Source organism: Cebidichthys violaceus, unplaced genomic scaffold (assembly GCF_023349555.1).
Source record: "Cebidichthys violaceus isolate CVI_PGR_0920_01 unplaced genomic scaffold, fCebVio1.0.p SCAF_23, whole genome shotgun sequence".
NCBI lineage: Eukaryota > Metazoa > Chordata > Actinopteri > Perciformes > Stichaeidae > Cebidichthys > Cebidichthys violaceus.
The window spans coordinates 3,793,201-3,820,315 of NW_027176406.1; the positions used below are offsets into that span (position 1 = coordinate 3,793,201).

Genomic DNA, 27,115 nt, shown 5'->3' on the forward strand with positions numbered 1-27,115 from the left:
TGTTGTTGTTTTTTTATGTCCGATTCAGCAGCACTTGTTGCTGTACATGAAAGGGGTGAAAATCCCCAAATAAAGTGGTATGTCAATTTGTGGGAATGCAGACAGTACAGCTCTTTTGTCAACAGGTGTCAGCCTAACCAAATTTATCACATGGACATCAAGTAGGACATGCAGTGAACGTGGCAGATGTGTACGAATTTTGAATTGAGACCACTGGATTGGTAAAGCCCCAAAAACCTGCAACAATAAAGATGATCGCACGAGTTTGCTATGCGAGCACAGATGGGACGAGGGCAGACATGTTGGACATGCACAAGGGTCAACCTGGATCTATTTACACCGACACAAAAGTGGGATTGTGTTGCAATACACAATACTTGAGTCTCAGTTAAAGATGTACAATGTATAGATAACCTAGTTCCTCTGAAATGGTGATCAAATCTTTCTTCCAAGTGAAACATTTAACCTCCCACATTGCCTCTTCCCTTTCTGATCGGACACGCGCAGTCGAGGGAGGAAGAGAGAGAGAGAGAGAGAGAGAGAGAGAGAGGGGGGGGGGGAAGCGGGAGCGCGCTTTCCGTGTCTGGTTAGTGGACTGACAGCCAGCTGTGCGGCTACAACGACAACAACAACCTCCTGGATTTGCTACACACAACTAGATTAGTGTTGGTCTGCTACTGATCATAGTCGTACACTATAGCTAGCGTCTGAAGTGAGGACTCGACAGCACAAAGCTACAAAACGGTATCATCGGCGGTTTCCGTGCTAACTAGCTAGAAGAGCATTCCTCCAACATGAATCCGTTGTGTGGCAGATGTGAACAAGTCGTTTACCCCACGGAAAAAGTGAATTGTCTGGACAAGGTAAGACCACGAGAACGCCGTCTTACTTTGTATTATTCGTCTATAAAACACTCTTTATTCACCGCCCTCCCTTGTGTACACTGACCGCACGTATTTGTGCTCAAAATGACACCGTTCACATGTTTTTTTGTGAATGAATTCAACACCCCGACAGGAACAGGTATGTCGCTAGCAAGACACGCTAACGGCTAGCTTAACGTCTGGAAGGCGATGGCACAGGGCGCGGAACTGAAAGGAAAATACATCTTATCGTATGGACGACGGGCAACTTTAAGAAAGCAGAATTTGTGTTTTTTTTTTTCACCAGACAATGACTCAAGGCTACGAAATGGATTCACCCTAAAAAAAAAACAGCGCCTTCACGGTGCTTCCGACAGCCTCTGGTTCGGGCCTGGCTGAAGAAAACTGATGAATAACGTCAGCTAACGCCTCTAACCTGGTCTAGAAACTCTAATTCTGTATCCGAGGGGTTTACCTTAACACATATTAAACGATACGGGGTTTCTCACTGAATACTATAGTCTCCTAATAACCAAGCTTTTCGTGGGCAGCGTGGACTGATAAAGACATATCCGTGTCAAATTCACCGGTTAATCCAAGTCAGGGATCATCGGTGGAGCCTCCTGGATTAGTTTTCATTCAAAAGCAGGAGCATAATCTCAGCCAAGGTGCTAATCTCATCAATTTACCCTTTAGTCGTCACTAATTCACATGTGAGCTAACATTTGAGCTAACACAGGCACAGCACGTCTGGCTCCTGTCACCACTTTAGCTATGAGGAGGTAAAGGTGATCATGATTATTGCATGTATTGAATGCTGCTGCACTCAGTACTGTAACTTTTCAACAAGATGCATGTAACACACTACATTTACTATGTGGGTGGGGTCTGCAACGTTTGGCATATCAATATATCAATAGAAATGTTTTTGTTTTTTTTAACCCAAGCAGGTCTTTGAGCAAGTAGATAATTTGTCTAATGGACGTCAGAATGACTATTGAAAATCAATGCCTGTTGGGACTTCTTTATTCGTTTGTGGTGGACTGACGAGGAAGGTGAATGAAAGAGCACACAGAGCACATTATCTAAAGTAACGTCAGCTCTTGATTGGCTGCATTATTGCTTTCTGCATGGATGTGTTCCTGAATGCACCATGACTAATGTTTTCCCAAAGTGCTTTGGACTGGAATTGATTTCTCTCAGAACCCCAGTCTTCACCCACGGCCCCTTAAACAAATATTAGTCACGTTAGTATGTTGGAAGGCTGGTATCGCCACAAGTATGGCCCTCAGTGTGCTTTGGCTATCTGGCCTGAAGCAAGAGTGCATTCCAGCAGACAGACACTCCCATAAAACGTGCTCTGTCAGATGCCTGCTGTGCCGTCTCCCTGCTCCGAACCGAGCACAGGAGAGAGTAGCCCTGCCGTCTGTCTTTGCTGCCATTCCGCATCAGCGCTCACACCTTCAGACACGCCAAAACACAACCAACCCCTTCTCTCCTTTTTCCGTGGCACACACAGACACAGCTCTTCCCCGTTTGTTTAAAGCAGCCGAGCCCACACTGGCTAGGCTAGCTCAGGTGAAAGCAGGGGGAATGGAGGCTTCTCCCGATGAATGCCTTTTACCTGTCAGGCTTCATCTATAATATCCCTCTGTGGTGTGTGAGAGGCTGAGCCACAGAGGCCTGTTTGTCTGTCGGCTGCATTCCAGTATAGTCGGGGCTGGGCCCAGCACGTGTAAAGACAGGAAGTGCATTTCACTTGAGGCTCTTGTTCTGGTTTGCGGCGGTTTAGCCTTTTATTCTTACTTTCAGTTCTAAAAAATACTTGTTGATTGTAAGAGCTCCTTATTTGGCTCAAGTCTCAGGCTTCATATCTTTCAGGTTAGCTTTTTGTAGCTGTTGAACTTCAGCCAGTAAAACTCCCAACGAGGAAGTGGTAGTGGGTGAATGACATAAATTGTATTCACCAGTGCTGATATGTATGTATGTGTATATGTGTGTGTGTGTGTGTGTGTGTGTGTGTGTGTGTGTGTGTGTGTGTGTGTGTATATATATATATATATATATATATATATATATATATATATATATATATATATATATATATATATATATATATATATACACACACACACACACACACACACACACGTGTATGTATATATATATATATACACACACACACAAGTAAAACTGGTCACATTTAGGTTAATGGGCGATGTCTGAAGAAGAGAAGTGATTTGTATGTATCACTGTTAGATTTGTAGCTATTTCCAGCACTCAGGAAGTGTGTATTGTCGAGATAAATAGAGAGGTTGGTAAAGAGTGGTTGAAGCTTAAAGCTCTTTCTTTGACTGGAACACTCCTCTCTGCTGGAGTGTCTGTGTACTTAATATCTCTATGAGCTGCATATTGCATGTCTGAATTACAGAGAGCCTGTTCCTACCTGCAGGTTTTCCTCTCCACGAGATTTATTAATATTTAGCTGTGCTATTACGCTGTTGATTATGAAGCCGTGTAACCGGTTCCCGAGTAGTAAACCAGCCACTATTTCAGTAAACATAGTATTTCACGGTCTATAAATAATGCGAGAAACATGACATGTTCCGACAGCTTTTAATAAGTAAGTATGAAGCGCAAACATTGCTACTGGCTCTTCAATATATGTTTTGGGCTCTTCAATATGTTCGCAGTGTCAAAACATCTCAACGAGTGTTTGTACACAATATTGGCGAGATTTCTTCAGAGGCAAGACCCGTTTGCTTGTTTCAGATACATTTTTTTAATGCAACAAAAGATCTCCCACATGGCACCCAGTATCATGGATAAGACACAGCCTCACTGACATCAAAACAGTCCATGAGTGGAGAAGAAAGTCAAGTATGTAAGGACACAACCCGAGTAGGAAGTTATTTTCTTTACGTCGGCATGTGGTTGAAGGCTTTTAAAATGCAGACAGGCCAGAAAAAAACCCCACTCTGCTGTCTTGTGTTTTACCCCCTGATGTTATGCTCCTCACAGAACAATCAATTACAGCAAAGAATTTGATCAAACAATCTATATAAACTTTAGAATATATGTTTTTAGTCATGTTTCTTGGTTCACATGATCTCAAATGTTCAGATACAGTTGGCATTATCAAAAGTGTGTGTGTGTGTGTGTGTGTGTGTGTGTGTGTGTTAGCAGCACCATTGGCTTCACACACACTGATGTATCCGACACATACTAAAGTTTTGTGCTGTAGCTTTCACAGTTACGACTTGGGTGCATTTTTTTTTTTTTTTCTTTTCTTATTTAGCTAACAAATTGGCTGCTGTGTTATTTGGCTTCAGTGCGGGGTTTCTCTCCGAGATGTGAGACTTGATTGTACTGGTGCTTCTCAATCACAGGAAATTGCTTGAAAACGGGGTTAAAAGTCAGAAGAGTACAGTATGCCTGTTGTACAGTCTTTACAGCATGAAGGCGCTGACGTCATGCTTAGTCATGTAAAATCAAATGCATAAAATTGTTCTTATGAGAAATCATTAAAGCTTTTATTCTCTTAGAACAGTGTGCTCAGTGGAATAACTTCTTTACTGTTTATATTACTCACATATGTTATAATGATTCATGTTGCATCTTATATTATGTTAATCACAAACTATATTACATGTCCTGATTTTAAACGGGGAGGTTTTGCTCTCGGATGGTCCGGTGTGAACACAATTCCTCGGACTTTAGAGGAATTTGTCTACCGCCTTGTCTGTATTTAGACAGATTATTCTGAGAGCTGATTCATGTCGTCCAAAATGGCACCAGAGGTGAGGAATCTGTCCGGCCACCACGAGACACCTCCCTTTTTAATGACTCACATTCACTAACACACATTACAGTCAAAATCAGCCGAGGTTTTGACTCCACAGTTAGCGGCAAGCTACTTCTCCTTTTGTGCGTTGTATCAGGAAGAGGAACTAGCGCACATCTTCTGTTTCTCTCTCGATGTGTTACAGCTTTATTTATACCAGCACAATTACATGGTCTGTCTGTGCTCTGGTTTAATATAATATCACCTTTACCGTGCTCACCTCATCTTTTTTTGCTGGGATGTTTTTGTTATTATTAATGTCTGGCAGGATGTGTATGTTACTAAGTGCGCATCATAGTCTGGAGTGGTCACAAAAATGGTGTTAAGCGTGTACTTTACTCTTGCATAGCATGTCTGTTCAAATCACCTGCTGGCCAGCAACTAAGCCCTTGGCTTGGGTAAGAATTAAGGGCATCAGGTAGGGCAATGATTAATTAGCCAGCATGCTTTTAATTAGTTAGTTTGCTTTATTAGCACCAGCCAGATGTGGGCACGTTGTCTGTGGGCATGTACCGCTTACAAGAATAGTCTTTCACACGTTAGAGGTGTGTGTGCGCGTGTGCATGTGCATGTGTGTGTGTGTGTGTGTGTGTGTGTGTGTGTGTGTGTGTGTGTGTGCGCGCGCGCGTGTGCGTGTGTGTGTGTGTGTGTGTGTGTGTGTGTGTGTGTGTGTGTGCGCGCGCGCGTTTGCTTGCGCACGTACGGTGGTGCTTTTAATATTTTGGTAGAAAATAAACAGTCAAAGAGCCATCGCAGCATCTTTAGAGGCCTGATCAGCCACAAAGTGGTTTAGACTGAAGTGATTTGCTGCTGATTTGACCAAGACTTCTGAAAGATTTCATCAGGGCTCCCTCGGGATGTCCTTTTAGTGTTTATAAGGCGCTTAATTTCTCTGATGCTTAATTTGGTGACGACCAGAAGACTGGATTGTGAAAATCCAGTTAACGCAGCCTATAGATTGTTGTTTAGTTTCTTCTTATCTAAAATAAGGAATTTTCATTTAATCAGTGTAGAAAATAACACCAACCAAGTCCTGGTAAATTTGCCTGCTCTATGAGTCACTTGGTAGGTACTTAAAGGTCCATTACTTTATGTATTTTTTTAATATATCACTGTATGACTATAAGAGCTAATATTAGTCTATAAAGAAACTATACGCGTGACCAAAAAACCCATTGACTTCAAGACGAGAGGGAACTGGAAACGCAAAAATGCGAACCCATCTCTGGGCTTTAGCACTCTGTTACCTACAGTAGCTTAGAGGGCAGTTGGCACACTCCCAGTTTGGAGAAGCAGACGGGAGTACCGCCCCAGAAGCTCAGCAGTATAATCAAATAGTCAAACAACAACACAAACAAGGTAACCAATCAATGCAGCGGTAGACCACAAACTCCACTTTTGTGAGTTAAGATTGCTGTCTGGTAATTTTACCTTGCAGAACAAAGGAGTAAACATACAAACCCACTTCAAAAATCCAAACTCGCCCTTTTTCCCGTTATTTCCAAACTTAGCTCAGCTAGAGCTTGCATCCACATTTTTCATAACCGTGTCTATTTAGCTTACTTTGATAACATCACTGCTTTCAGAGAAGAGTGCAGCCAGTGTTTCTATACAAATCAAATGACAACGATGGTTAGGTATATGTGTTGCTATGTGTAGTGGTCCAAACAAGGTGAGAAATCTTCCCAATTTAGATTTGACACTAATGCTGATACAGGAAGTAGTAAATAGAAGACACTTAAATTTCCAATGAGTCTTTAGTTAGTATGTGAGAGCATGCTCCTGGTCACTAACTGTGTGTGTGTGTGTGTGTGTGTGTGTGTGTGTGTGTGTGTGTGTGTGTGTGTGTGTGTGTGTGTGTGTGTGTGTGTGTGTGTGTGTGTGTGTGTTTTCTTTCTGAAAGATAGCTTTCCTCCCAGATAGCTGCAGGGTTTCAGTCCCGCTCATCTTGTATTTGGTTCTCACTGAGAAGGGAGCTGCAAGGCTGACTGAGCATTTTTTGCTCTTGGATGGAGTCTTCCCTATTGACACACATGCATCGTGCACTGAGACATTATAACCTACATACAGACTGCACTACACACTATGTACGCACGCAGTTATTGCTCGCATACGCACAAAGACGCCCACGTACACATGTGCCCTTGAGCTGCGCTGATGCAGGAAGACAGTGCTGTTTTTTTATTTTTTTTATTGGTGTTTTATTTCTAGGGCTCTGTCTCTGCAGTGTCCTCATTTTTCAAGCTGACTGCCAGATCCTGTCTTGGCACCCAGGAGCCAGGTTTTTCCTGGAGCTGGACATGGCTGACAAGTGCGGAATGGCCTCTTGAACACCACACATTTGGGATGTATGTAGCCCCTATACGTCGCTGTCATCCCTTCTTTCCCTCTGGCCTCTATTTGTCGTAATCCTAGACCTAATCTAAGCCCCAGACTTTATATATTCCTAACAGATACTGTATATTTAGATTGTGTCTAGATTCAGATGGGATTGGTCTCCACTGATTATATTTCACCTCCCTCCACATTTGATTTTATCTGTGAGAAACTGCAACCACTGCTGAGTGTAGTATAGTATGTGTTCAGCCATACAGCGAGAGAATATGCCTGCAGTGGTTCGGTGAGTTCACCGGGTGGTCCTTTTTGTAATGTGTCAGTGTATTTACATTTTTATATTCCCACTACGCTGCACATGTGGGCACATGCTGCCCCGACCACCACCACATGTGGCCTGAGTTCATTTCAGCATCTGTGTTAAGAGCTGTTGTTGTTGCAGTTTAGTGTGACCTGAGAGGTCACTAGAGTCGTTACAGGTAGAATGTGGGCTAGCGGGCTGGGCTGGGCTTAGGAATTGGAATAGTTCTAAGTAGGTCAAGTGGGTTGGGGTGGGGTGAGTAGGGAAGTGGGCGTGTCGTGTTGGTAGTTTGCGAGACTGCATCTAGTCAATAGTGTGCTGAAGGGTTAAGTTCAGCAGGCTTGTTCTCTGGAATAGACCCGCGGTCAATATTTATTCAGTGAAAACAACAGGAGTGTCAAAGTCCACGGTCACCTTTCTCCGCACGGCAATTGCATTCACACTTCTCTATTAGTCCCTGGTTTGTCATTATTACAGATTTGGGGAAATGAGAAGGGGATAACGGTATTCCATAGAGAATATCATGCTGGGCTGCTGCACTACAACTAGATGAAGCAGCCAGTATAGCATGCAAAGATGGCAGCCACCACAGCTGCAAATCAGCTGAAGCTAGAGGAAATGGAATCTGCCTGCATGATGCTGTTGTTTGTAAAGGGATTTGGCATTGCAGCAGTAGCCAGAACAATGGAGACGGAGAGAGTGGTGGGAAGAGCAACACAATGTGTCCGTCTGCAACTCCCTCAGGCCGGGATTGGGTTGTCGTGGGATAAGGAGTTTGCGTTGGACGGCTGTGTTTGGCTGTGGATCACAACCGAACAGAGCACCGGGCTCGGCCTCCCCAGCAAGCCTCCTCTTTAGTATGCCTTAGTACAATATATGCTGGCTCACAGCTACAAACACCCATGTCAAACACACACACACTTGCCCGTTGTCAACGCATACCACCCCGGGTGGTCCGTTACATCCAGACAAGACTGTTTCTTGCCTCAAGCGATATTCTTGTTCGATAATGAAAGGAAGTGAGATGGCCACAGTGATGTGTGTTTGGTTGTGTTTCAATACATAGCGCCGCCGTGACTGTATCGTCTGTCCATCTGCAGCTTTCGCAACTCGGTCAACGTCAACACCCTGTTAATTAATTTCCAGCTGTAACACACGCTATATTATCTGTAACTGTATCACTGCACGCAGGGAAAGGATAGCTTTTCCTGACTGTAGCGTCTTATCCTGAGGAGACTGTGTGGAATCAAACTTGCGTTGTGTTTGTGAGTGAAACATTGACAAAGTGATGTTGTACTTGGATGTGCAGTTTTATCCTCTGTTTTGAGGATTTTGTTTAGAAGATGGATGTTTTGTGTGTGGGCAATTGGTGTAGAAGTGCTAAAGAGTGGGAGAAAGAAAGAGGGTGATGACATGGCACCCTGAGGCCATGTTAATAAGGACTCCCTCTTTCTTCCCCCTCCCATTCTTTCCCTCTCTCTCTCTCTCTCTGTGGTCTTTGCACTCCTTTTCTCCCTTCCCTTGACGATATAGCAGGAGCCTCCAGATCATTGCTTCACTCTCTGGCGTTTTTCTCTCTATCTCTCGCCCACCCCTCCCTTCCTCTTTGCTCTCTCCAGCTCCTCCCATTCATGTTTCCGCCCTCCTTCCAGTTCTTTTCAGCCTCCAATCCTCCCTCCCTCAATCCCTCTTTGAACCCTCAGGCCGCAGATCAGCCCAGTGCCAGGAGAGGAAAAGGAAAGCAGGCGAGAGGGTGGGTGGGTGGGAGTAGTGAGGGAGATAGAGGGATGGTGGCGGTACAGAAACATGCAGACCTGCAGAGATGGGCGGACAGAGTCAAAATGTGCATTTTGCACACTGAGCTGAGAGCAATAAAGGTGTGAAAATGGATGGCACTCACAAACTTTACATCTCCTTCCTTACTGCTCACAACGGTGCAACTGGCCCCATCTTCTTATAAATAGTAAGCATACAATTTGCTTGCAAAAGGGGACGTTGGTCTTCTTTGTAACTGTTCAGTGCCAGCACACAAACTACCGTGTTTCACATCGCTTCACTTTTTTTTTTTTCACACAGTCTTAAACAGTCGCTATTCTTTCTGTCTGTATCCAGCTCCTGTCCCTGTGAGACCTCGAGGGAATAGAAAGTAGTTCTGGTCTCGCTCTCATTCAATTAGCTTTCGTGTGTGTGTGTGTGTGTGTGTGTGTGTGTGTGTGTGTGTGTGTGTGTGTGTGTGTGTGTGTGTGTGTGTGTGTGTGTGTGTGTGTGTGTGTGTGTGTGTGTGTGTGTGTGTGTGTGTGTGTGTGCGGTCCATTTTTGGGTTTGCACTTAAGGTGAAACAAGTCTCAAATCTCTTCCCTTAACATTCCGTGTCTTCTTTGTCTCTCTGTTTCTGACAGTACTGGCATAAAGGATGCTTCAGCTGCGAGGTCTGCAAAATGACTCTAAACATGAAGAATTACAAAGGCTTTGGGAAGAAACCATACTGCAATTCGTAAGTTGTCCCTCAAGTCATCATTCTGTGTATGTCAGTGAGCATGTTTAATGTTTTTTATATATTTATTTTTTTATTCTCGATTGGTTCAGCCTGCATCACAAAGACACTGACAGCAGTGTTTAATCTGTCCACAGATGGAAATAGGGCCGTGTGTGAAATCATGTTGCATCCCAGCTAAGGCCCCTCTCTCCCTCCTCTGCTGTTTATCAGTGACTATTCCAACTCCCCCCCCCTCTCAGAAAAGGCCTATGTGTGGTGTGGGAAAGTGCTTCCCTCCTCCTCCTCGGTGGGGAAGGGGTGGGGGTATCAACAAAGGAAATTCCTAAAGTTCCTTTACAGTGACAGAGGCGGACACTGAAAACTAGCATGTCCACTCACGCCCCAGAACATACTCACACACTAGAGGCTCATCAGGAATCCATGGAATCCCCCTCTGCTATTACTTATAATGATTTTCTCTCTCTCTCTCTCTCTCTCTCTCTCTCTCTCTCTGAGAGGGAATGCAGGGAAGGCGTTGCCTTGTGTTCTGACATGTTACTTTACTTGCATTTTTCGTGAACTGACGTTTTATTGCCAGTAAAATCACACAAGAGGTCAAGCTAGCTTTGCCATTCAAGAAACATTTTCAGGGAACATTATGGAACGTTTCTTGTCCATATAGTTGAATCTAGATTCATTTTCTTGCAATGACATTTTTTGTGTCGCTGTATTCATCCAAATTTGGCTGCTAAAGTGTATTTGCTGTCTGCGTTTATTAGCCACAAACAGCCATGTCCTTCATCAGAGAGTACAGGTGTTTGCAGCTAACTAGCGACAAGCACTGACGGGGTGCGGCTGATTTTAACTCCAGTGGTTCCCCTAATTTTCCTCCAATCACTCGCTGTTTTGGCCCAATACATGCACGAAATGGAATCGCACAACTCCGTAAGAGATCGCGTTTTAACCTGAGAAAATGAACCGGACACAAAAGAGTCCTCGCTACATCTGATAGGCCAAAACAAAACTTGACATACATGCAAATATTTTCTGGATTAACCAAATGTGTTAATCTGTTTCTGAGTACACCCAGCTCCCAGGTGAATGTGTGCATTTGTCTTCTCATGTAAGCTTTAAAAATCTGCAATAGGCCTTTTGTCATGTGTAGTTTTATTGGCAGCAACACACACACACACACACACACACACACACACACACACACACACACACACGTGTTGTTTATTACATTTACGAGGGCTCTGTTTTACTCAAGTTTCCTTTAGTAAGCTGTGAGCGTGAGGCAGCATGAACAAAACCCTGAAACTGAAGCAACTAAATGGAATTGAGCCCTTATTACTTTAATTATTCACACCTGTGCTTTTTCTACTCTGACATGTCAAATTGTCTCCTGTGAATAATGACGTCAACTCGATGAGCCATAACAAGTGCAAACACCCGTTTGTAGGCCTAATTATAGGCTTATATAACATAACATGTTATCATATATTGCTATATAATAACATATAGTTATTTTAAATATTTGTAGTAAACATTTCTGTCCTAAAATCACACTGACCCCGCCCCCTCTTGGTTTAAGGTGTTAAGCCTCTTCAGCAGGTGTCGTTCTGCTGTCACATTTGCGTCCACAGACTGAAGTGGCGTCTTCGTTTCCCTTTCCTGCCTCCGATGTTCCCTCCGTTCTCGGCCCTTCAGAGCCTGTTTATTATGCCTCTTTCCGTTTGTTTAAAAACGAGTCTTGTTCGAGTAAACATCATCAGTGGAAGAGCCGCCCCGCTTCAAGAAAGGAATTCCGGCTACGTTCTCTGTCATTATTCTGCGGGATAACTACTTTACCATTACTCCTCTATATTTGTCCTCGGTAATTGATATAGGCGTTGTTTGTTTTCACTGTCTTCCCACCCGCCGCTTCCCTGAGAGTCTCATCCCTGATTAGATGCTGGAGAGTCACAGGGGTGGGGGTTTGTGGGACATTTAGGAGGGCAGATAAGTGGACATGAAGAATCCTCATCTCCCCCAGGGGACTGTGGGAGCCATTGTTGGGACGCTGCCTTCATGACTGATAATCTGAAATACATTTGAACATAAATTGCATTATTTAAACTTGTCACAAATGTCTTGATTTAGTATTGTCACTCACGATGCCTGCCAGTTGTCTTCCATTAAACGCTACCTTAAATCATTTGTTGACATGTTGTTGATAAATAAGCAGTGACACTGCTCCCTGGGTTACGCTGCCTTATGTATTGGTCTGGTAAACAGCTCGTTGCTCATTTAACATTTTGGGCAAAGATATGAGAGTATAATGTATTCTACTGTACAGCAGACATCTCTGCCTGTTGCTTTCTGTCTCTACCTACAGCTCTTCTACTGTTGTGCGTGTGTTTTGATGAGCCGTCTGTCCACATTTTCACACGTAGATGAAATGTTCCCGCTGAATGATGCATTACAACCCTTCCAGGTCTCACAGGGTCAAGCCGGCCTCAACATTTCCTGGTTCCACTATGCAAACAGGCCTCCCCTCCTGCACAGTAGGCAGTTTGTTTGTGTGTGTGTGTGTGTGTGTGTGTGTGTGTGTGTGTGTGTGTGTGTGTGATTACACATGCGTGGCTTCCTCCCCCCCAGCAGTACCTCCTGCCCTCCATTTTGATCACTCCCTCTTTAGCGTCACAGAGCTAACTGAGTGTCACCCACTGCCGTCTGCGACTTGTTACCTTGTTATACAACCTGACAGATAGATGAGTGTTCTTGTGACTCACTTATAGCCTTAAACAGGCACGAAAATGTGAACGTGGTTGCACACACACACACACACACACACACACACACACACACACACACACACACACGTAACTAGATCCCATTGACTCACTAAGCTTTTATCTTCAACCCTTTTGTGTATTTGTGTAGCAATTTACTGCCCCCTAAGTACAAGGACGGTTTATAAAGACGCATTGGAGATGACAGGAGCGCTGTTAAGACCGTGTGGCTTATACACATCTTCTTCAGGCAAGGAAGGGTTTGTCAGACGGAGTGGGTGCTCTGTGAAAGGAAGTGTGTTCTACCACAGACCAGACACGCCCAGCGCCACAGAAAGAAATGTACATATAAAAGGGACAGCCCCAACTCAAAAAAGAGAAAGAAGCACTGCTGGTAAAATGTATGGCAGTCAGTTAGTTAATTTAACTAAATCTGAACACGTTTATATCCCTTCATTTGTCAGATGTAACTAAATTCTTCAAAAAGTGCCAGTCAACATTGATTAGCCTTACAGCTGTGAAGGATGGGTTCTTGAGAGTCAAATGACCTTATTGATGAATGGAAATTGAGAGCATTAGGAAATAGCCCTGCCTAGAAGCGAAAAAATACAATTATATCCATTTGTAGTGCCACAAAATGTAGATTTTTAGCCATGTAGCCTAGTTTCAACCTCTTCATTTAAGATGTAACAGAGTTTGGAGGTTTGCACTTTGTGACAAACGAATTAAAAAGACAGATTAGGGAGTCGGTGTAGGAAACACCTTTTTTTTTTACTCTAATTAGATATCTTACAACAATAGAAGTGTAGCTTCATTTGCGTTGTGTGATCAGATTGTTCGCAGCTCGCCTGGCCTCTGCTGCTCACGTAGAAAACCACCAGATCTGAATGTTGCCGATAGCTTCCTTTTCAGGTAAATGAGCGCTCGCAGGTGTAAAAGCTCGAGTGTTTGTATGGATGAAGGCGCGGATCAAGTGCTCGGGTTTGTTGTGCGTCAACAGCTTGAAATGCCAACTTCTCCAACTACATTCATGTTCCGCTTCCTACTCTTTGAAATTATTTCGGGGGGGGGCTTCTTTAAAGTGGCTGCTGCATTAACACAACTTTATGTAAAATACGCCAACCACAATCCTTTTGTTAGAGTTTTTCACATCCCATAATCACATCAGGACAAAAGGCTGATTCAGTTTGTTTACCATGTTGTCAAGGAAACGGTAAACATATTGCCTAAATGGGTTACCCAGAGGCACGGATAGTGGTTGAAGAGTTTTGAGGTCAGCCTGAGGCACGCTGGGAACTGCAGTCCATACGAGCTGTTAGCTATGAGGCCTCTTCCTCTCTCACTAGATTTACGCCATGTGTTTCTGCCGCCTTAAGGATCGCACTAAACTGGCCGGGTCCATTATTTGTGGACCTGAAGGCTACTTTGTGCACAGAAGCCTCCGGTGTATTAAAAAACAGTGACTTATGCCCGGCACGCACAAACCGTTCACAGTGGTTTAGCAATCGATACAGAAGCATGCAATGATGAATGGCTTTAGGAAGGGTGCTTGGCGTGCGGCATGCATGCATGTCTGCAATGTTTCTGCTTACTTGTGTATCTTTACGTTTGTTATATTTGTTTCAGGCAGAGCATTTTCTCCCGAGCAGGAGGCTGGGTGGTTATGGGTCTGTGACTGTCGAGAACATTCCAAGGAACCATTCAGAAAAGAAACGCTGGCCTTCACGCTCTGCTCTGCTGCCCATGACATCATTCACACTCGCCCACCGTCTCTTTGACCCGGTTGCTGTGTCTGTTGCATACTGTTTCTCTTCCTGTTATCCCCCCCATAGGGCTGTGCCCATGTGTCTGTGTTTAGTAAGCATGGAAAGCTTTTTCCACACACCTGCTATGGCTCGCCTCCAAAATTCTGCAACCTTTGGGCTCTCATCCACACACACACACACACACACACACACACACACACACACACACACACACACAGCCCCTGTCTGCACGTCCTCTCTCTCAGACTACCTTGGCTCCCACTGACTGAGCATTGTGTGTAATCCTGACATGCTTTTTGTCTACAGGGGCTTCTAACTCAACCTCAGGACCACCTTGAATAACAAATGACCCCACTGTGGGGCTACAGACTGCACACTGCTTGAGTTATGCTCTTTTTTTTTTCTCTCTCTCTCATTAGAGTCTAGACTTGAGCGTCACAGTGGGAGCCTGAGTAAAACGCTGGCATCGGCCTGTGTGTGTGTTTACTGTGCTGACGGTCTGCCTTGTTTTTGTTTTTCAGACACTACCCCAAGACAAAATTCACCTGTGTGGCTGACACTCCAGAGAACCGCCGCCTCAAAGAGCAGAGCAAGATGCAGAGCCAGGTAACTCTCTCTCTCTCTCACTGTTAGTAACTACTTATAGGACTCACAGCCTAGCCAAACTCCAGCTTTGAAACACACACAGTTTGTTCACATTTGAAAAGCCTGACTTGAGTTAACCCTAAAAATGTATCTGGATCTAAGTACTTAAATAAAGCTAACTTTCAGATCAAAAAATCAGTCTAATTTAAGTTTGTACATTAGAGATAACTGTGTGCTCATAACTTGAAAACTGACCTGAGATGTCAAGCATGAAATGAATTCACAATAGTCAAGGAAAAGACCTGTAAGAGAGGGCTGGGAGGTCCATGATCATCCAATAGTCTGATACATAGGATGTTATAGAGACCAAGAAAGGGAAAAGCTATGTTCAAGAAAAAGACTTGGCTGGCCTGGTACGTTTTAATGGTGCACAGCCTCGGAGATCAGCAATCTTACTACAAGAATGTTGGTTCAGTTACTCAGGCTTTGGATCCCAATCCAGTGTGCAGGAATATGCAGTTTCTATTATTACTGATTCAGTCTTTTTATTGTCACATCAGACAGAAATACACTAGAATACTAGCACCCGTTAAATTCTATTCAAAAGTTATGCAGTTTGGAAATATCAAATAGGATCTTGCTTAAATCTGTTTTGCAACAATTTCCTTTTATCGCTTAGTTCTGCCTAAGCTTGAGGTCTGAAAATAAGCCTAATAGGAACCAGGTTAGTCTGAAGAAATAGTACGTTTTCATTTCCTAATGAGCTTGATCACATTTGTCTGACTGTCATTTGTATGCTTTTTATGATGGTTGCAAACTGGATTACAGACTAATAAATAGTGTGCTGTTTATAACGTACCATGTCTGCTGGGGCCCAGTACAGATGCTCTATTCCTTTTACTGCATCTTGGTTGCTATGCTGATCATAGAGCCTCCCTAATTATCTCTGCACCTATTTTTCTTCTAATAGCCCCCAATCTTGGCTCTGTAACCACAGAAAACACTACTACGGCTCTTTCTCCAGAGGCTAAAAAAAAAAATCAAAGATCAAAATATATTCTAAGATATTAAAAAACCCTCATCAGACTAAAATATCCATGTGAACTGGGTCATGTGTTATTGCCTTGATAAGGACGGCCCGGATAGAGAGTCAGAGAGATTTGTACGTACCAACAGACTTTAAACTATGCTACTGTATGTTCACTGTCTGTAGTTGAAGTCGGCATAACAAGAGACAGATAAACTGGCTATAAAATTATGTTCTATTTGGTGGCAAACGAGTGGCAGACGGCCGTCAACCCTGAAGGCTGCCATTAAAGGTTTCACTTCTCTTATTCATGCAATGACGTTTGAGGCATGTTCCTTAGTGTGCTAAGAACTTGTCTATCAATGTGATCACTAAAGGAACCACAGAAGAAGCCAAATGAGGTATTTAAATACAGTGGGGAAAAAAAGAATAATAAAAGCCCCTTCACATTGAGCAATTCTGAGCCTCATTAATCACAAAAGACTGCAAGATTCTAGAGGGACTTATGTAGTAATCTGGAGAGAGAAGGTGAAGGAGAGGCTTGTTTTCTTGTTATGTAGTAGAGGAGAGTGTTTATCAAAGAAAGCACATCCCTCGTCTTATCCGGGTGTCGGTGTCAAACACTTTCAACCCAGACTCATGTGTAGTATGTGAGGAGGGTTTTAGGGGTGGGGTCAGTGGTCATGTGGGGGGGGATAACTAAGGGATTGAGGGACAGATGGTGTTTGTCTACACGGATTGTATCCCCCCCCCCCCCCACACCACAAACACACGACCATGCACCGTCACTATCCTAAGAATGAGATTGTTAATCCACAAATGATGTTTGTGTGTGTGATGGTGAAGGATCTGTGTAGTCGTGATGAGAGACAAGCTTCCTTTCTCTTTTCTTTACAGCAAGTTGTGTGACCACAGTGGTCATAGTGGACACGGGAAACTATGATTTCACACAGAAAAAACCCCAAAGCTTTTAACAGCAGTGTGCTAACATGATTTATGATCAAGAAGAAGACGCAGCTTAAAGTAAACAGTCATAAAGAAGTCAAAGAAGTATCTGATTGAGATGCTAATCAGCCAGACTCCATTAAAGAAAAGGTCATTGTTAAAGAACTTCCTGTTAAACTACAGAATATGAATATATAAAGTGGTATTTCAAAATTGAATCAATTGTTTCCCACTCATCTTTGTTTTTAAATTAATAAAAAAATTTAGAAAACTGAATGCCACTACTCTCTCACACACACACGCATACACGCATGCATGTAGAGATTCTTCAATGCTTCTTGCACCGTGATGCTCATGTGCTACAGTGTTATTGGTCTGAACTCTTAGTGAAGTTGAAGGTGTTTGTGGAGGACTGTGGCCATCCAACACTGGCGCCTGAGTTGCTACGGGAACCCTATTGCTATGGTAGCAGGGTAGAGGTTTGTCACACCTCGTTACAACACAACATTGTGGGGGGGGGGGATAGAAAGATGTGAGACCAGAGGGAGAGTGAGAGATAAAGAATCTGAGAGAAAACGAAATTGGGAGAGAGAGAGAGAGAGAGAGAGAGAGAGAGAGAGAGAGAGAGAGAGAGAGAGAGAGGGGTAAATCCCTAGAGCAAGGAAAGCTAGAGGAATGCAAATGGGAGCAGAGAGAACGATTATAATGAGGAAGGGCTCCGGCTCTGTTAGACGACGACTGTCTGTTGCTGTTGAGGCAGTAAAATATGAATGAATGAAAAAGAAGCACAGAGAGAAGGTGGTGTGGGTGGGGAAAGAAAGCAGAGGCCTGATTGGTGGAGAGGAAAGCTGTTGCATAGACTTCAAAAAAGACAAAGGAGATGGACTGAGAAATAAAAAAAACATAGGGGGAGGATCATATGTTGACTGATGGGAGCCGAGCAAGAGACAATGATGGGTCGAGGCCGCATTAATCTTCTTCGTGACTTATCTTTTTGCGAGGGCTTGAGAGCTGTGTATAATTTCCCGTGGAATGACGATCGGCCATAGTTTTCACCCGATGTTCTCGGCGGACGTCACGACAGGGGTGACGGCACATATGAACCACACACACATTATCTGTGAATCATAGCCATGTCATCACAAGGCGTTGGGAGGTGAGAGGAGGACTGGCCAGCACTCTGTTCAGCAGTGTCAGACATAATGTGGGGGGTGGGGAGGTGGGGGGTGGAGCTTAGTTTCCTGGTAATGCACTGTGCAGGAAGGAGGTGTACAGGAAATGGAGTCAGGGTTTGGTTGGTGCCAGGGAGATCAGACGGAGAAGAGCCAGAGTGTGTGTGGCTGTATAAATAGAACGTGTACCTGAGTTTCTGTGTCGTGTGTGTGTGTGTGTGTGTGTGTGTGTGTGTGTGTGTGTGTGTGTGTGTGTGTGTGTGTGTGTGTGTGTGTGTGTGTGTGTGTGTGTGTGTGTGTGTGTGTGTGTGTGGCAGTGAAGGAGAGCGCTACGCGTTGTAACTTCTGATACTCATCTGACGCTGCTTGGGCTGGACACTTCCTCCTCTGCTCTTAGGGTCAGGGTTAGGGTGGGGAGGTTGGAAAAACACACACACACACACACACACACACACTGTTTGTCACATACTACCTCTCATTATGACCATATATGGTTACTACCACGTCCTGTATGTACGGCCTCCTCTGCTCCACAAACAGGAAGTGAACGTCACCACAAAAGACGGTGCAATATGCGCGGGGCCAGCCTTACTTTGCTTGCACACACACACACACACACTCACACTCACACTCACACACACTGCTAATGCTTACTTCAGTCATAGTATAAAGAAAACTTTGATTATTTAAGCTACTGAATTCTAAGCCTTCTCATGAAAATGTGGATTATAAGGTTACCATTTAGTTTTTTTGTTTCATCATCAAACTTCTGCTTTACAGAGAAATGTACTCAATATAATGAGAAGGGGATTTTTTTTTTTTTTAGTAGCACATGCATAATTTTATTAAAATATGGGCTAAAAACATGTTATCCACCATAGATGATATTAGTGAAGAGTTTTACTTAATTTTTAATATAATAACAAATTAATTTAACACAGGCGGAAAAATATCAAAGAACATATCAAGACACATCAAGCGTTTTTTTTTCTTTTCTGTATATGTTGAAAGAATCTAGGTCGGAGCATCTATAAATAATCATTTGCGCGGCATTTGTTGGATTTTCCTTGTTGACTCTCACAGAAACAAATTGAAACTGTCTGCGCATTTTCAATTTCAAATATGTGGCCCATGTTGTTTGCCCTGCATGTTTTTAAATCATTTTGTTTTTGTTTCTAACATGAACTGTGTTTGCTCTGCAGGTTCTCTACAAGGAGGACTTTGAGAAGAATAAAGGGAAAGGTTTCAGCGCGGTCGCAGACACGCCAGAGATGCAGAGAATTAAGAAGTCGCAGGAACAAATCAGCAATGTGAGTGTCTGCAACACCGTCGCCAATCAACTGACCCCTCCACCTGTTTTATGTAGCGCTCCAAATAGTAACAGAAAAGCTCCGACATTTTATTTCAGTGTTTTGACAAAGACAAATCATTTAGAGCTCTTCTAGTGTTGTTTCCCCCCTTAGAACCTTAGTTCCTTCATATCACTGTTATCTCTTTGCCAATATTGAATTACACTAGAACAGGTCCTTTCTTTCCTTGAGAATTGCTGATATCACAGCTTCATGCTAACTTTATTCGGGTCATGCATATCTGGTGCATAGTTTCAGAGATTGCATAACGCTTCTTATGTTTGTTATAAAGACTTAACAAGAGTCACTCGTGGAAACCACCAGGACTTTGATCGTTTTCTTTATTTCACTTGAGATTGGCTTCTTCATCTCAGTCCTCGGAGAGCTTCACCAGATCAACATCTCAAGTTCTATAATATTTAGCATATTGTTGTTTATTAAGTGTCTTTTCATCCTCCCACATGGTCACTAACTTCAGTAAATGTCAGGCTTTCTCTTCTCACAGTGGCCCTCATTTATAGTAATGAAATTTTCCTCGAATCACTCTCCACATGGGTGATTCTTCTCCCCGCTGCCCTCCCTCTCTCCCTCAGCTCCAGTTATTGATTTGCCATTTCTCTGTAAATACAGACCAGCGCTGAAGAAAGGCACGCAGTGTTTACCTTTTTACCTCAGACTGCACAAGCCAGCTGTAAAGACATTCTTTTTTCCAAGTCAAACACACTCGGATGCAAAGCAGACTTCGTTACACATAACCAGCGCTGCACTGGCCTTGCTAATTGCATAATTGGCGTGGAGGGTTGATGGGTAATCACTGCTTTCATGCGGTTAAAGATCTCGTATGTGTAAGATCGAGACATAGGGAGATGCACATATGTTACATAGGTGTATGGGATAAGAAGGGCTTTTTGGCGGGAGGGATTCGGGCACATCCTGAAAAGTGTTTTTGGTCAAAAGTGATAAACAAAACATCTGCTTGCAATTAGTGCGTCTCTCCGAGCCAAACGTAGGGAACCACTCGAGATGAAAGCTACGTCTTCCTCTCTTTTGGTTCTCTTCCTTGGACTCTAAGGAACAAACCAGTCCACTCTTTCAAGCCTTTAACGCGTATTTCTGTTGAATCTTGAATCTTTTTTTCTTTTCTTTTTGCTTTGTCATGACTCTTCTCCATTTCCCGTCACCTTCCTTTTGTCAAGCAGCAAAAGATTGAGAAGTACAGTGGTTTAGTTCAGCAGCAGCCTGGGCACTTCCTGTAAATATACATACACACACACACACCATCTGTTCGACCTGCTCCTTCAAAACAAACCAAAATAATCTCCCTCACACACTCTCTCTTAGCATATTGCACTTGAGAACAGTCACAGTGTTCTCTCAGTCACCCGCTTCACTGTCCTTTGCACAAACACGCCGTCATCCCGTCCCGTCTGTGAACACACTTCTTGCTGACGCCTGGCAGCACAGTGGGCTCTTTGAGCGAGGACAGAATCGGGGGCTTGTAAATCTCGACTGAGACACTGTGAGTCAGTCTGTTATCAGCCTGGTAATGAGGCTTATATGGTGCAGTCGTAGAGCACTCACTCGGTTTCAGTTTCATCGTAGTGTCCCTGTTTCATGGTGTAGCGCTGAATGCTGCCTTTGTCACACTGGCTGGAGAGGTTACCCTAACCAGAGCCTTTACCCAAGAATGGACCGACTCTTATATGTTTATTATTCCCACAACCAGTTCAAAAGCAGTATGTCTCATGTCTCTCGGAGACCGTGGCGATTATTAAAGGAGTCAATGTAAAGCGCCACTACGAGACAAAGCTCAAATCTTTTGAGCAAACGTACCCACTCACATCCGAAATGAAGGCACAGATAATAAACAATCAAAGAGCCCAATATGATCAGAATCCTAACACATTAATTCACTGTCCGACAATGATGTAAACAGAGAGGAGAATGGAGCTGAAACAAGTGGGTTTAATAACCACAGATAAAGTCTGTGCACACACATTTTTCTTTTTAGAAGATGAGAATATGGATATCTTGGCCTTTTTGACTGACATCACTTCACATCTGAATTAAATTAACTTAAAGCTGCAATTTTTCTAAAATTAAGTACTTTATTTTATGAGTCACATTTTACAAAAACTTTAGGTTATGTATTTTATTTTTTAATGCAGCCCTTATTTTACTTGAAATGAGAGAAGAACATGTATTTATTATTGGATTATGTATTTATAATTCATCCAATTAATTTTGAAATCTGCCAATAAATATTTTTTATATATTATTCAATTGAACTTTATTTAAATTGACAGTCTGTTGTTGACTACATACAGATGTTAATACAACTGCTAGGCTACTTCAATATATATGGCACTTAATCATAGCGCAGATTAGACATTATTGTGATGTTCCGGAACTTTCCGTGAGGAAATTCTCTCTAACTGGACCTCGCTGAATTTTAATTGAATACCCCTTTTCTATTCGGTTCACTTTTCCTCACCTCACCTGCTCTTCCTGATGTGTCGGTGAGGGTTGTTACGCAACAATGAGCTCGCACTACTTCCGGCTGGTGAGATGTCATTTCCTCTCCGGGTCAAGCTGCTTCCAGAGGCTCTGCTGGCACACAGGGCGCCCCACCTATCGCCACAAACACACAGCGGGCTGGAGAGGAAGCAGGGGACCTCTGGTGGCCAGAAAATGAACTACACCCCGGGACGTCTTCCTGGAAAGATGATCACACCTGTGGATTTGAAGCTCTTGTGTGGAGATGCATGCACTTGTTATCCTTTAATGTGACCGTACACTGTTTGTGATTGTTGCAGATAAAGTACCATGAGGAATTTGACAAGAAGATGTCTATGGGAAGAGGAGGAGAGGTCTCGCATCCGCAGCTGAGCCACCCCGGCCAAGGTATTCCTTCTGACGCACGTTTACTTTTACATAACTTATAAGTTAATACGATTTTACTGATCACTCGGTCTACAGTTTTAGAAGCAGTAGAAGGAGAAATAGTAGTAAAAGTAGTAAAAAGGTAAGAGAAGAGCCTAGTTTACAGAAAGCACCGTCTGAAGGTCCAGGAACTTTCTACAACATCACAGGATCAGTTCACCCGAATTAAAAATAGAATAAGAAAGCCTTAATCAAACCAAAACTGTCTGTATGACTAGATACTAACGGACGTGGGGAAATATGTTAGTGTGCTTTTGCATATATTGCTAAAAAGATTGCTAAGTATCTACATTTTTCTTCTTGCCTTGTCTGTGCTTGGCTCCGTCTCTGCCGCTGGCTGTATGAGCTCACCCGGCTGGGTGTCACCACTCGGAGATCTTGGTTGTAACTTGTTCGCTGCCCTCCTCTTCTGCATTCAATCCATTCAGCTATAAATAGTTGCATTGCCACAGAAATGTCTGTGTTAAAGCAACCATGAAAGTAATTCTACTAATGTAGAAACATTAAAATGGTTAAATCCATGGACATGACTCAAGCCAATGGATTGTTTGCCGATGCTCCAAATTAGCAGCTTTCAAGTCATGAATGTGAACAATATTATGTCAGTAAAATGAGGAAAAGTTACAGCTAAGTATATGAATGATCCTGCTGTTTGTGTTTCACATGCCCGTTTTACACTTTACCACATAACGGCTTTGTTCTTGTGTAACAAAGAGATCAAGAGCCATTGGATGCACGTCTTGTCTTGCCATGTTTTTAAATTCCATCACTCAATCCAAATGTCAATGCAGACGTACAGACGGGCGTTAACGGACCTGGCATCAAGATGCATTTATTTTATATGGATTGAAATCATAATTCTACTCCCCCAAAACAATGAATCCCATTATAGTAAGTGTCTTTGAGGGAAGAGAAGCATTAAAAAAATGTCCAGCTCATTCATCTTCCCTCCACTTTTCTGTCAGTTTTACCAGAAGTTCACCAGCCGCCTGCAGCCTCTCAGAACTACAACTATGAGCCCCCTGCTGTACCAATGCCGGCCCCCGCCGGCCCGCCTCCCAGTGCAGGGGTAGGTCCTCCACCAGTTCTTTACATGAAGTGTCAGTTTTTGTTTTCTAGCAGATCATAACCGCTGCAGCTGTCTTCAAGAGCTGAACTGAACTGCTTGTTGTTGTCCACAGAAGCGGTACCGGGCAGTGTACGACTACTCTGCCGCCGATGAGGACGAGGTGTCCTTCGTGGACGGAGACGTGATCATAGACGTGCAGCAGATCGACGAGGGCTGGATGTACGGCCGCGTGGAGCGCACCGGCCAGCAGGGCATGCTGCCTTCCAACTACGTGGAGGCCATCTGAGCGAGAGGGAAAGAAAAAGAGGGGGCGAGAGAGAAGAATGAGGAGGTAGAGAAAGGGAGGGAAAGAAGGAAAGGAAAAAGCCCAGTGCCATCTCATCTTAACGCCGCTTTCTCTTGATTTTTACTCTTGTTCCTTAATCTGTCCTGTGAGACCCTGAACCCACCCCCACCCCACCCCACCCCCTTCTGCATCCCTGTTCTGCTCTCACTGCTCCACCACAGACACCCTTTACCTATCTGTCTGTCTGTCCTTTCGTCTGTCTGCCTGCCTGCCTCTTCGTCTGTCCGTCTGTCTGTGCCGATGTCTGTCTCCGTTTGGATGTTCGTCATCCTCTCTTTATCTTTTCCCGAACCTGGCTCCACTTTCAAAGCGCTGTCACGAGTGGGGAAAAAAAAATGAAAAGTCTTAAAAGATAAACTCACAGTTCATCGCAGTATGTCAGGGGCCACGCCGTGTCCACAGCTCCCATCGTAGCTACAGCGCTTAACAATCCTCGCACATCATCAGGCAAAAATACAGGAAGAAAAAATAATGTAAAAAGGCTTGTTTGTTTTTCTTTCTCTCATTTTGCAGCGTGATCTTGGCCAGACTGGAAACACAGTGTAGAATCTCAGTCTATCTAGAACTAAGCTTGAATAATATTGACTTGTGTACATTCCTTTAACCTCTAACCGCGTTGCTGTTGCACCAATCAGCCAGTTATCAGTCTTAACAGAGAGGTTTTTAATATATTTATAGATCGACGCACACACACACACATCTTCGCCATCGTGTGCTGGAGTAGGCACCCTCGTGTTCAGCGCTGTGTCGTCGTGAAACTGGAATCGTAGCCTAACTGAAGAGCACCTTCTGCCGTGGCCTTTCTCGGGCGATCCAGGAAGGGGATCAGGGAGAAGTTAGGGGACATTATCGGTCCATCTCTTGCTGCCACGCTGAATGCATCGCCTCAGTTGGTGTGGATGTACAGTTTGTGCACCTTTTTAGTCCTGTTTCTTGCGGCCTGAATGCCTTCAGTCCTGAGAGAATCACAAAGTTCTGGTGATCGCTGTTAAACTGTTTTGGAGAAAGGAGATAGGAACAGGTCAAGTCCTTCCACCCTTTTGCTACAAAAATCACCAAGAAAACACATTCATAGAAGAGAAGGCCAAGCACAATTCTATATTGTGATTTTTTTATTTTTTTTTATTATTATTAAATTCATTCCACTGTTTTTGTGAGTAAACATTCCCGTCTTTATTTTCCATTTAATGTGAGAGAAGTTGTTGAATCCGTGGCTGTGGTAAATGTCATTCTCATGCTGTTCTTCCTTTTGCCTTTATTGTTACTGTAAGATGCTTATTATTAATAAAAAGAAAAGTCAGTGTATTAAATAAATAAACCAGCAACTCAGTTTATGAACCAAGGCAGCAGTGTTTGTCTAGACTTGTGCAGTCGCAGTATTTGATCAGTTGTGGGATTAAACGACCTGCAGCTTGGTTGAGAAATTGGCTGAGTGCTCGTTTCTGATCAGTGGATCTCTCTTAAGCTGTTAAATATTCTGGAGCTTCTAACAAAGGGTCATGTTACAGAATGGCATTTAAAATACACACTTATACTTAATTATTTTGTGGTCTTTCTAATTTATGCTGTCACCCGTTTGTCAGGGCAAAGCACTAATGCAAGCATTTTTGTTTGTTTTTTGTCTTTTTTTGGCAGGTGAATCCCAAAAATTGTCAACTGTTTTTGGATGTTTTGACCAGTGAATCCATATAAATTTACCAGCATGTGGTTGGTTCATAAACACAAAACCAAGCATTTAAGTTGCTGGCTATCACACAGAAATGCTGTATCATTCCTTCACGCTAGATACCGTATTTCTGTGAGGAGGACCTGTATATGTTTTCAAACATGATATTTGACCATTTCTCAGTGGTGTAAATAATCTCATCGGCCCCTGACCATACAGACACCCCCCCCCCCCCCCCCCCCCCCACCCCCCCCTTTCTTGCCGTTTCATTCTCCTGCACTGCACTGTGACTCAGACATGAGGGGTCGGGGCGGTGGGAAATGTTCAGCTTTATTAAAAGAAACAAGGCTCTCACTATGTAGCTAGGTGACATTGTACAATTGTATATGTATCATAAAGGTGAGTTAGGGGAAATGTTTTTACAGGTCATGGTGCTCTGGGAAGTGGCTTGCCTTCAGAATGAAGTGGTTCATATTTTACTTTTTTGTGAATGTGGCTGAGGGGAAGTCGTGTGATTTAAAAGTTGACTCGTGGAAAAAGATCCAGTTTGGTGCGAGTTGGTGTTTAATATTAATACAATTTTGCAACATTTAATAAATTGTGACAGTGCTGATCACTGAATCAGAAAACAACAGGTTTATAGGTGTATGCCTGTATTTTGCATTAACTTCTGCCTGACAACGGGACAAGTTTATTTGCTAAACAGATGCTAGGTGGAGAAGCTGTTTTAGAGCTCACGGTTGCGTTTCCCTCGGTTAAACTGAAGAGTTGATGGTTTGGCCAGAAGTGAAATGATTGTTGTTCCTGGCTTATGATATTTGCTCAAATTGAATTTAATAACGAGGCTACTCACACTGGTAGCCTCTGTTACCGTGCGGATTACATCTGATACAGATGTACTGATACTTTCTTTTTTTCCTCTACTGCGTTTATTTTGACCGTTTGGTGTTCTGGATGAAATAAAACATTTAAAAAAGGGCAGTGTTGTGTAAGTGTGACTCAGGATGGATTTCTTAAGGCAAAGTCAAATTTGAGCATGTGGCGATGTAAGTGTGTGAGGCTGGGGGGGGGGAGGCGCTACAGAGGGCGGTGATGTGATGCCCTCAATCTCCCAGGCTGTGAGGCAGGGCCAGTTGTTTGTCTGACCTGGATATTAGTCAGGAGTTAACCTCTTTGCGCCGCTCTTCTGCTCTGGCATTACTCATCTACTGAACCGTAACTTCATATCATAACCCTGTTTCCATTCAGTTTCTGTCTAGTATCCTGTCCACCCGCCTGCTGAGATCCCTCTCTCCTTCAGCCTTCATTGTAGGCTCCCGCGCTTCTGATGAATCATTCCCTGCTTCTATGATACTGGTTATATACTGTAGACCTCGCAGAGTGAAATCATGTAATCCTCAATCAGGTTTAGCATACAGACCGGTTTTGTGCATTCCACCTTAAATTGTTTTTGTTTTTTGTATCATTTTTGTTGTTTTTTAAATAAATAAAAAATAAAGATACCATTATGCACATTGACATACGCGTGTATTCAAAACTCATTCTGAATACCTACTCCGAATTAAGGACCTGATATCATCTCCTGTTGCCCTGTTACAACACTTCAAATTGTACTTATGATTCTGAAGATTCAATAAAATGTCTTTTTTTTCTCA

The 27,115-nt window shown here is 43.3% G+C and overlaps 1 protein-coding gene across 1 annotated transcript; it reads left to right on the plus strand.

Annotated features, from left to right (window-relative positions):
• The first annotated feature begins 560 nt into the window (after positions 1–560).
• lasp1 (LIM and SH3 protein 1) lies at positions 561–27,115 on the plus strand. Its single transcript, XM_068719124.1, has 7 exons — positions 561–863; positions 9,742–9,836; positions 14,880–14,964; positions 19,290–19,397; positions 22,253–22,340; positions 23,345–23,448; positions 23,561–27,115. The coding sequence occupies exons 1-7, from the start codon at positions 795–797 to the stop codon at positions 23,732–23,734; spliced, it is 723 nt and encodes a 240-aa protein (XP_068575225.1). The 5' UTR covers positions 561–794; the 3' UTR covers positions 23,735–27,115.

What these genes read in the sequence shown, in the direction of transcription:
- lasp1 (XM_068719124.1), top strand. Translation starts at nt 795, where the DNA reads ATGAATCCGTTGTGTGGCAGATGTGAACAAGTCGTTTACCCCACGGAA. An exon ending in AAGAAACCATACTGCAATTC is followed by an intron (nt 9,837 to 14,879) that starts GTAAGTTGTCCC and finishes TTTGTTTTTCAG; the next exon opens with ACACTACCCCAAGACAAAAT. An exon ending in GCTGAGCCACCCCGGCCAAG is followed by an intron (nt 22,341 to 23,344) that starts GTATTCCTTCTG and finishes CTTTTCTGTCAG; the next exon opens with TTTTACCAGAAGTTCACCAG.